This window comes from Zootoca vivipara, chromosome 6 (genome assembly GCF_963506605.1).
Source record: "Zootoca vivipara chromosome 6, rZooViv1.1, whole genome shotgun sequence".
Taxonomy (NCBI): domain Eukaryota; kingdom Metazoa; phylum Chordata; class Lepidosauria; order Squamata; family Lacertidae; genus Zootoca; species Zootoca vivipara.
The window spans coordinates 27,529,662-27,540,804 of record NC_083281.1 but is presented as its reverse complement, the minus strand read 5'-3'; the positions used below and the strand labels follow the sequence as shown (position 1 = coordinate 27,540,804).

Here is an 11,143-nt window from a genome sequence, read left to right as displayed (position 1 = left end):
TTTTCTCCAAATGGACGTTTGCTCAGACTTGGCCCTAAAGAGCAGGTTTTCCAGGCGGAAGCAATGGGGCAAACGCAAAACGGCTTGGACTCATGCCTAGAAAGTATGAGTTACAAGCTGGACCCGGCTGGACCCGTGCTTCCTAGCTACGGGACAAGCTGAAGTGTGGACAACTCCAGGGCAAGCGCTAAGGTTGGACCACACCTGCTTCAACTCTTCAACCGTGATGAACAAGAAGTTTTCCCTTTTCTTCATCTGCAGCCAGCCTTTCACGTGGTCAAACCAGGAGCCATGGGACACTGGAAGAGGAAAACAGAGGCACCAGTAAGCATCAACGGTAAGGAGGTGTGTCAAGGAAGACTCGGGGAGAACAGACTAACCAAGAAGGTAGCAAGGAACGTCTAATGCTTTTCTCAAACAAAAGCAGAATAGCAACAGGAAGCTCCTGAATCCTATCCAGGTACTGCCAGTTAGTTACTAGACTATATAATGACACAGAGTTTGGGGTGAGACAACAACTTTACCACTTCTCTTGGACCACACCTCCCATCAGCCCCAGTGTCAGGGTGTTGTCGGTTGGTTGCCCAGGAAAGTATACAGGCAAGGGAAAATTTCTTACTGTCCTTTTTCATTTCAATCTTTACAGAGAGAGGCTATGGAACCCAGCCTCTTGGAAAATGGCATTGTCCTGAATGAATCTCCACCCCGCCCCATCTCTCCCACTTCCTCATTCGTCACTTCTATGGGTGCTGCTACCTGCCCTCTGTCTTCATGCTCTGTGCTCTCCTACTTTCAAGGCTTGCCAGGTTCCATGAGATGGAGGGTCTGGGATGCTTTCTAATGGCAACGTGTCAGCTGGGTGTTGTCCCGACTATCCCATGATTGTTGAGCTTCTCCCCTCATCTGCCTCTGAGCTGCTACCTCCCTCAAACCCCTGTTGTAAAACTATACTGTCTTCCTCTTCCTCCTCCCTGGAAGGGTCAAGATGCGGAGGCGGGTCTCCACCATTCCTCCTCTGCCCAGTCCCTGACACCCAGCAAGTATAGTCAGGGATGATGGCATTTGTAGTCTAGTAACAATTCCAGTGTCACACATTCCTTATAATATTGCCACAAAACACTGGATTTGAGACCCCACTATATCCCCTCCCCACACATTTGGGCCATTCACTACTTAAGGACGTTATTCATTTTAAAAGGAGTTTAACCAGGCATCCCCAAACTTCGGCCCTCCAGATGTTTTGGACTACAATTCCCACCATCCCTGACCACTGGTCCTCTTAGCTAGGGATCATGGGAGTTGTAGGCCAAAACATCTGGAGGGCCACAGTTTGGGGATGCCTGAGTTTAACTATCACGGCACCTCCCACCTTCCTTCTGATTTATCCCTGCTGGAATTACAGTTCTACGATAGGGCTCTTGCAATGGTTAAGAAGAGAGCCTCCGTGGTGTCGGGGAGCAGACCTTTGGGCTGCAACAGAGGGAGATGAGCCCAGGATGCAAGGGGTGCAGGGCACCCAGGTGCCAAATTCTGGGGGGCACCAGGTGCCGCACCCATCGTTGAAGCCGCCTAAGCTTCAGAACTATCTACCTGTTATGAAATAATAAATAATTTTGATCAAGCTAGACAAACAAAATACATATATACCTAGGTATTGCCAAAATGTATACCTACTGTTTCACTAAAGGACTTTTGACTTTGTGCGCTCATTTACTAAAGAAGCGCGTGCCAGCAGTGGCGCTTGTCATTCACAACGGCAGCGCTTGTCATTCTCAATGGCGCTGTGCATGCAAAATTAACTAAATTTGGGGGCACTGGGTGGATCTTTGCACCCCGGCGGCACATATGCTAAAGACGGCCCTGGGTGAGCTGATTTGCCTCTTTCCATACCATTCCCATTTAAGAACTCCTCCAAGAACTTATCCAGACTTCCAGGGTCCTTCCATTTTTTATAGGCGTGGTAGAACAAGACCAGCACATCCTTGGGGTTACGTAGGGTGTAAATAACCTGAAAGAGAGCAGCGGGCACATCTTAAGGGAGGAGCAGCATGACACATTCTAACATTAGGTAGAGTGTGGCGGCCAAGTGGGGTGTCAGGAAATTAGCTATTTATTGTAGTTTTATTATGTGGTTGTTATTTATTGTTTGTAAGCCGCTTTGAGATTCATTTGAATGAAAAGCAGCGTGGAAATAAATCAAATCAAATAGCCGTATTGTTACAAAGGTTGCATGCCACCCCAGTCTGCTGAGCAGTAGCAGGATCCCAGAGGGTTCCAGGTTCTCTAGCAGAATTGCTTCAATTGGGAAATCGAGGCACAGCAGAGATGAGTGTTTTTAAGAAATATGGAAATGGAGCACAGCCTCCGTTGTGTCTCATTTCCAAAGAAAACACAACCCTGGTTAAGTGCCAAGACCACAGCGCCACCCCCATCCTGAACCTTAAGTAGGTGTTAATAGTGGAAACCTGTGATATATTGTCTGTTTGAGATTTATACAAGAGCAGGTGTCTGGTGCCTGCTTATGGGACAGAGGAAATGGGACTGGTGTGGGGTTTAAAAAAAAATCATTTTCTTTCATTCATTTCCCCGTGAAGATTCCCACCATTGAGGAAAGATACATGAACATTGCCAGTGGCATGGATTGAAAAAGTCAGTCCCTGCCTCACTATACAGATATGGCTTCAGAACCCACCTGCATGACTTCCTACTTGCCAAATCATCACGCCAGCTAGTCTGGCCCTCAGAAGTGAAAGCCAAAAACACAGTTTGAACTCTGACATTTTGCCAGATTTTGAAAGTGAGATGTTTCATTGCGACTTCCAGCTTCAGAGAGAGCTTTGGGGGCAGCCTAGCAAACTGGGGCCACAGCAATCCTCCGCTGAGGTCATGGACTGAAGAGATTGAGGTTGAATCCTGACAAGACAGAAGTACTGTTTGTGGGGGACAGGAGGCGGGCAGGTGTGGAGGACTCCCTGGTCCTGAATGGGGTAACTCACAGCTGTCCATGGAGGCGCAGGTCAATTCTGTGTCCAGGGCAGCTGTTTAGCAGCTCCATCTGGTATGCAGGCTGAGACCCTACCTGCCTGCAGACTGTCTCGCCAGAGTGGTGCATGCTCTAGTTATCTCCCGCTTGGACTACTGCAATGTGCTCTACGTGGGGCTACCTTTGAAGGTGACCCGGAAACTACAACTAATCCAGAATGCGGCAGCTAGACTGGTGACTGGGAGCAGCCACCGAGACCACATAACACCGGTCTTGAAAGATCTACAATGGCTCCCAGTACGTTTCCGAGCACAGTTCAAAGTGTTGCTGCTGACCTTTAAAGCCCTAAATGGCCTCGGTCCAGTATAGCTGAAGGAGCGTCTCCACCCCCATCATTCTGCCTGGACACTGAGGTCCAGTACCGAGGGCCTTCTGGCGGTTCCCTCGTTGCGAAAAGCCAAGTTGCAGGGAACCAGGCAGAGGACCTTCTCGGTGGTGGCGCCCACCCTGTGGAATGCCCTCCCATCAGATGTCAAAGAGAAAAACAGCTACCAGATGTTTAGGGAGGCTTTTTAATGTTTAATAGATTATTTTATTTCATTTTTCTGTTGGAAGCCACCCAGAGTGGCTGGGGAAACCCAGCCAGATGGGCGGGGTATAAATAATAAATTATTATTATTATTATTATTATTATTATTATTATTATTATTATTATTACCTATTTATACCATTCTGGAATTAAGATGATGGTTAAAGCATCTTTCCTATAGTGCTTTCTAAGCTTGCACTATTACTGCTATTACAACAAACAACCCTTGTGGCACCTTCCTGGAAATGGGCTGTGCCAAATATTGACAGTATGGAATTCCCAGTATCTTTACTGCAGACAGACATGATCAGGCTTTTGTGTGTGAATTGTTTCTCTCTTACCTTGGCCTTGGACTCAATAAAGGTCTTAGGGAGAAGGTTTATTGGAAGGTGAGAAGCCAAGATTCTGGGTGAAGGAGATTTCAAGGCAGTCTTCATGCCATCAAAAGTCTCGATCCAGGTTATTTTCTCAATGAAAACCCACGAGGGGTCCCATTCTTGCTGGATCGCTGACAAGATCTCTACCATCCAACGGCCACCTAGGAGGGAATATAGCAATCATAGGGCTACCTTTTCTCCCACAGCCCTTTTGGTTCTGCAATGCACACCTTACAACTACTTTGACCACCAAAGCAAACCTCCTGGCAATATGAAATTATTAGTGGTGAGGGTATGTGACTGTTTTAAATGTTTTTAAATTGTCTGGTGTTTTCATGTGCATTAATTTTTTTAAAAAAAATATCTTATTATCACAATATTATTGCTTTAACATTTTAGTGTTTGCTGCCCTCGGCTCCTATGGGAGGAAGAGCAGGATGGGTATTGTGAGGGACAGGGGATATCGCGAAGTCCCTCCCCTCCTGAGTTCAAGCCCGTCCCCGAGCAAAGGGGAAAGCAGGGAGAGTTCCGATTCCAGTGGGGAAGCAGGAAGTCGTGTCCGAGGCTCAGGCAAGGTAGAGGAGCCAGGGTCCCAGGTGGGACAGGAAGGGGCAAGCAAGGGGGGAAGACCCATCCCTCCAACTCCAGAATTACGCAGGAAGAGGAGGGGCAAGAGGATGGGTCTGCCAAAGCTTTTGTGTTGGAGAAAGACGCGCCAAAAGCCATTAGGAGGTTCTGAAACCGACTGACAACATCGCTCCGTGTAAATAGCAATGACTTGAGCACTGTAAATACGCAGCACCAATAAAAGAATAAAATGCAGAGCTGCGTAGCGTCGTTACTCTGAAGTAGTCCACTCCGGCCACTGTGACAGCAACCTCCTAATCATTTTTGGGCTACTTCGGAGTTGCCGGGATGAGCGTGTCCGAGGCGGAGAAGTGGCGGCAGATCGCTGAGCAAGCCCAGCTAGAACTGCAACAGCTGTCGCTGCAGGCGCAGGGAGAATTGAAGGCAGCTAAAGAGGAGACTAAGAAGGTCCAGGACGACCGGCTACAACTTGCGGAACAGGTGAGAGAGCTCCAGGAAAAAGAGCAGCATTTAAGGGCGGTGGCGGTAGACCTCCAAAACAAGCTGGATGCAGAGAAAAACAAGGCGGGAGGGGCTCCCCAAGTCCAAGTGCTGCCAGGAAGGAGAGCAGGGACCCTTGTAAGCAAGTTCAATGGAGACCCGAAGGAGTTTCAGGGCTTTGAGACTGAGATCGTGTATGCTCTTGAGCTGCACCAGAATGAGTTCCCCGATGATGAGCACAGAGTAGCGTTTATTGTGGAACATCTCACCGGAGCAGCCAGGGAGTGGCTAAGACCATTAATCGCAACCAAGAATCCTTGCATGAAAAATGTCCAACAATTTCTAGAAGGTTTGAGGACGATGTATTCGTCCGATAGTCATTTGGACCAGACTAAGGAGGAACTGCATAATTTACGCCAAGGAAATATGACAGTTCGCGCATATTGGGCGAAATTCACCATGCTGGTGCACAGACTGGGGTGGGTTTTGGATTCGCCTCCCATGCAAGCTGCGTTTTACTTGGGTTTGAGCGAGGAGGTGAAGGATGAACTCTCGAGAGGTCCAAAGCCCAGTACTATGGATCAGCTGAGCAAAGCAGCTCTGGCGGTGGGGGTGAGGCAGGAATCCCGGTGGAACGACAAGCAAGCGACGCGCGCAAAGCGGGCTTGGTTCCCACGGTCGCAGGAGAAGCCACTCCCTCAACAACCCTTTCAGGCCACGCCTGGAGCCAGCCAGGACCAGGAGCCCATGCAGATTGATAGCGCGCGCGCGCGGGCTTTTCAAACCCCAGCGGCGCCAAGACGCAAGGAGGGAAGGGGCGGGAATTGCTTTCTCTGCAACTCACCCCAGCATCTCGTCAGAGACTGCCCACATCGCAGGGAGTGGCAAGGAAAGGCGGGAACGGTGGTGCCCTCCCCCACTGACGCAGCACCACAGCAGGGAAACGGGAAAGCCTGGCTGCAGGAGACAAGGGGCAGCAGCCAGGCACAGTCAGCAGACAACAGCCCCAGCCCGCCCACCCGCACAGAGAGGTGCAGAGCCAGCCCACCCCTCCCAGAGCAGGAGTGGTTCTAGAAGTGACGCTAACGCTCCCAAATGGCTATCCCCTGACGGTCCTCGCCTTAATTGACAGTGGGGCGTCCGCCAACTTCTTCTCGAGAAGCTTTGCAGAAGAGCACCAAATCCAGCTTTTGCAGTTGGATTTTCCTCTGCACGTAGCAACCATTGACGGCAGGGAGCTGCTGGGAGGGGCCATCACACATCAAACCCCCCCCATGAGAATGACGGTGGGAAGGCACTCAGAGACACTGGCGTTCAACGTCACCACCATCTCAGACCCCCCCATCGTCTTGGGCATGAGCTGGCTGGCGCGCCACGACCCCTCCATAAGTTGGCATCAGAGATGCATCACTTTTGGATCGGACTTTTGCCTGGAACATTGCATGCAGCACCAACCAGGGGAGGGGCCTCCGATAGCCACGGTGGCCACCATGCACGTCAAAGGGGGTGAGGCGATACCCAAGCCGTACTGGGACCTGCAGGAGGTCTTCAGCGAAGCGGAGTCCGACCACCTACCCCCACACAGGTCTTTTGACTGCCAGATCAACCTGGTGCCAGGGGCAACTATACCCCCAGCCAAGCTGTACGCCATGTCAGACCAGGAGCTGGAGGATCTGCGCGCTTTCATCGACAAGAACCTCAAGCGGGGGTTCATAAGGGAAAGCAAGGCAGCAGGGGGCAGCCCGGTCTTCTGGGTGGACAAGAAAGACACGCAACAGCGCCGTCTTGTGGTGGACTTTAGACGGCTGAATTCGGTGACAGAGCCCGTGGCTTTCCCCATGCCCAGAGTGGATGATCTCCTGACAGCGGCACGCAGGGGCAAGATTTTCACCAAGCTGGACCTAAGGGGGGCGTACAACTTGATCAGGATCCGGGAAGGAGATGAATGGAAAACCACGATGTTCACGCCTCTGGGCTCTTTTGAATATCTGGTGATGCCCTTCGGTTTGCAAGGGGGCTCAGCATGCTTCCAGGCCTTCATGCACCACGTCCTGGGGTCCCTCCTCTTCAGGAAATGCTTGGTCTTCCTAGATGACATCCTTATCTACTCGAATGACCCAGTGCAGCATGTGAAAGATGTCAGAGAGGTGTTGCAACGCCTGAAGGAGAACCACCTGTATGTGAAGCTGGAGAAGTGCAAGTTTCACACCAAGGAGGTGGACTTCCTGGGCTACAAGCTGTCAGACAAGGGGCTGGCGATGGACAAGGACAAGGTGCAGGCCATCCTGGACTGGCACAGCCCCAGGACGCGCAAAGATGCCCAACGCCTACTAGGCTTCGCTAACTTCTACAGGAAGTTCATCAAGAACTTCTCTCGCGTTACGGCTCCCATCACGGACTGCCTGAGAGGCAAGCAGAAGTTCAAGTGGACACCAGAGGCGCAAGCAGCGTTCGAAAGCCTCAAGAGAGTGTTCGCCTCAGACCAAAACCTGTTCCATGTGGTGCAGGACGCGCCCCTACGCATTGAGACAGATGCTTCTGAAAAAGCTGTGGGCGCAATTTTGTTGCAACTGGACGCCAACAGGGAGTGGAGACCCTGTGCCTTCTTCTCCAGGAAGCTGACACAGCCTGAACGCAACTACACAGTGTTTGATAGGGAACTTCTTGCGATCTACGCTGCGTTCCAGCACTGGCGACACTTCCTGGTGGGCGCGAAGCACCCCATCCAGGTGTGCACAGACCACAAGAACCTGGAGTTCTGGAGAACTGCCAGGGTGCTCAACCAGCGGCAGATACGGTGGGCAGAGTTCTTCTCGAACTTCAACTTCTCCATCCACTACATCCCGGGGGAGCAGAATGTCAGGGCGGATGCCCTCTCCCGCAAGCCAGAGTACATGGAGGAGGAGGCGCCACCAGCCCCAAGGCACATTTTCCCCCCGTCGGCATGGTCCTGCGGAGCAGCTGTGGTGAGCGAGGCAGAACTCACAGCACTGACGGCAGCGGATGAATTTGCCAACCGCATCTTCAGAGAACTGAGAGGGGGGAGGGAGCAGGCAAAAGACTTTGCAGAACGCAGAGGGCTGCTTTTCTACAAGGGTGCGCTGTACCTACCCACCACCCAGCTTCGACGTACGGTCCTCAAGCAGATGCACGACAACCCTACAGCGGGGCATTTTGGAAGGGACAAAACCGCTCACCTAGTCATGAGACACTTCTGGTGGCCAGGGGTGCGGGAAGATGTTCGAGACTATGTAAGGGGCTGTACCACCTGCCAGCGGGCGAAGGTGGTCAGAGCAGCGCCACCAGGGTTGCTGGAGCCCTTAGCCACACCACACAGGCCGTGGGAAGTGGTGTCCATGGACTTCATCACAGATCTGCCTTCGTCCAGGGGTAAGACTGCAGTGTTGGTGGTGGTGGACCTTATGTCCAAAATGTGTCACTTTATACCGTGTGCCAGGGCAGTCTCGGCAGAAGAGACAGCCAAACTGTTTGTTGATCACATTTTCAGACTGCATGGATTACCTTTAAGGGTTATTTCGGATCGTGGCCGCCAATTTGTTTCCAGGTTCTGGCGGCGGCTCATGAACCTCCTGCAGGTGGAGGTCAGCTTGTCGACGGCTAGACACCCGCAGACCAACGGACAAGCGGAGAGGGTCAACGCCATTCTGCAGCAGTACCTGAGATGCTACGTCAGCCAGCGGCAAACGGACTGGGTGGATCGCTTGCCACTAGCAGAATTTGCCTACAACAATGCAGTGCACGTCTCCACAGGGGTGTCGCCCTTTAAGGCCAATTACGGGCGCGACCTCAGATCTTTCCCAGAGAGGGAGAGGGAGGAGGAGGAGGAGGAGGGCCCACAGGCTGAGGATTGGGCAGAGGAACTGGAGACGGTGCACCAGCAGCTCAGAGAACACTTGGAGAGGGCCAAGGAAGCGTACAAAAAGGGGGCAGATCGCCACAGGCGACAAGGGGAGGTCATCAGGGTGGGGGACAAGGTGTGGTTGTCCTCGGAGGGCCTTCCCACCAGAGGGAGGTGCAAAAAGCTGGCACCCAAAAGGCTGGGCCCCTTCACGGTCACGCAACAGGTAAACCCGGTGGCATACAGGCTGGCACTGCCAGAGGACATGAGGGTGCATCCAGTGTTTCATAGATCGCTGCTGTCGCCGTACAGGGAAAGCAGCAGGCTCCGAGACAGCGAACAAACCCCCGAGGGAGGGGGGGAGAGGGAAGGCAGGGAGCAACTCAATGAGGCCACGGCCATCCTGGATTCAAGGTGGGGGGTGGGGGGACTGGAGTACCTCATGGCATGGGAGGATGCTCCACCGTCCCAGAATGAATGGGTCCCAGCCACTCAGATACAGGAGGAATTCTTGGTGGAAGAATTTCACGCCCTCTTTCCCCACAGACCCAAGCCCTGGCACATGGAAAGGGAGGGGGAGGAGGAGGAGGCACGGGAGAGCAGCTCACCATGGCGCTGGGAAGCGGAGTTTGAGGAACCAGAGGATGAGGTATGGGTGTCACCGAGATCCACCCAGTCAGAGGAAGGAGCAGATTGGCAGAACGTTTTTACCCCCACCAGCTCTGACGCCACGGACTTTTTGGGATTCCCGTCAGCCCAGGCGGAAGGGGGGGGCTCGCAGGACTGGGGGGAGGTATTCACACCAACGGGCTCGGAGAGCACTGAGTTCTTAGGCTTCCAGTCGTCACCGACACATGGGGGGGGCCTGGGGAGGGGTGAAGGAGAGCTTGGGAGGGGGGTGGATGTGAGGGACAGGGGATATCGCGAAGTCCCTCCCCTCCTGAGTTCAAGCCCGTCCCCGAGCAAAGGGGAAAGCAGGGAGAGTTCCGATTCCAGTGGGGAAGCAGGAAGTCGTGTCCGAGGCTCAGGCAAGGTAGAGGAGCCAGGGTCCCAGGTGGGACAGGAAGGGGCAAGCAAGGGGGGAAGACCCATCCCTCCAACTCCAGAATTACGCAGGAAGAGGAGGGGCAAGAGGATGGGTCTGCCAAAGCTTTTGTGTTGGAGAAAGACGCGCCAAAAGCCATTAGGAGGTTCTGAAACCGACTGACAACATCGCTCCGTGTAAATAGCAATGACTTGAGCACTGTAAATACGCAGCACCAATAAAAGAATAAAATGCAGAGCTGCGTAGCGTCGTTACTCTGAAGTAGTCCACTCCGGCCACTGTGACAGGTATTTAATAAATAAACAAAATAAATGATTTGCCAATGCCACTTCCAATGACCTTTCCCTGTTTATTCTGAAAATGTTCCACAGCTCTCATACTACACACTGTCTTTCCTACCTGACTTGGGGTAAGAGACACTCAGTATATCATCATCCAAGAAGCGAAATTCTTTTTCCAGATAAGCGAGCGATTCTGCTGAGGACAGGGCTGTGGGTAATAAGATCCCATTGTAGACGAAAAATGGTGATGACATTGAAAAACGCTAAAGACATCAAAATAAATAGATCAGTAACCTGGACCAAGAAAATTGTGCAACCTGTTACAAAGCATTTTAATTCTGATGGCCCTCAACCTTTCTGGACCTTTCATAGAAACATTTCTGCATAAAGATGAGCAACGGGAAAGTTGGTAGATAGATCAATTGTCTGATATGGTATAAGGCAAGTTGCAATGTTTAATTAAACATTCAGCCCTTTATTCCGAGGCATGAATGGGAATCTTACTAGAGGGCTAGCATGGCATAGTGGTTAGTGTCAGACTGGAACCTAGGATGCCAGGGTTCAAATCCCCAGCCAGCCACTGGGTGACTTTGGGCCAGTCACTCACTCTCAGCCTAACCTACCTCACAAGGTTGTTGTGAGGATAAAAGAGGAGATCTATGTATACCAGCTTGAGCTCCTTGAAGAAATGTAATACAGATATAAAATACATATTTTTTCTACGGGGAAACCATCAAATCCACCATTATAAGAAAGAGGATTTCTGAATCAATCACCTTAAGACGCGATTAATCAACAATGGTTTTCATCTAGAATACAATGCTTGTTTCCCATATAGCCTTTTCCTTTTCAATTAAAAACAACAACAATGTATTGTGTATGACACCCTCCTTAGAATTATTCCATCACGAGTGTTCTTAAAACTGTCATCCAGGCTAATG

General features: G+C 51.5%; 1 protein-coding gene across 1 annotated transcript; it reads right to left on the bottom strand.

Moving 5' to 3' along the window:
• On the bottom strand, nt 1-10,456 carry LOC118086736 (sulfotransferase 2B1-like). Its single transcript, XM_035118728.2, has 4 exons — nt 10,321-10,456; nt 3,914-4,110; nt 1,891-2,008; nt 1-299 (listed from the first exon to the last, which is right to left on the bottom strand). Exons 1-4 carry the CDS (start codon nt 10,454-10,456, stop codon nt 97-99), a joined length of 654 nt encoding a protein of 217 aa, XP_034974619.2. The 3' UTR covers nt 1-96.
• Nucleotides 10,457-11,143: the final 687 nt, after the last annotated feature.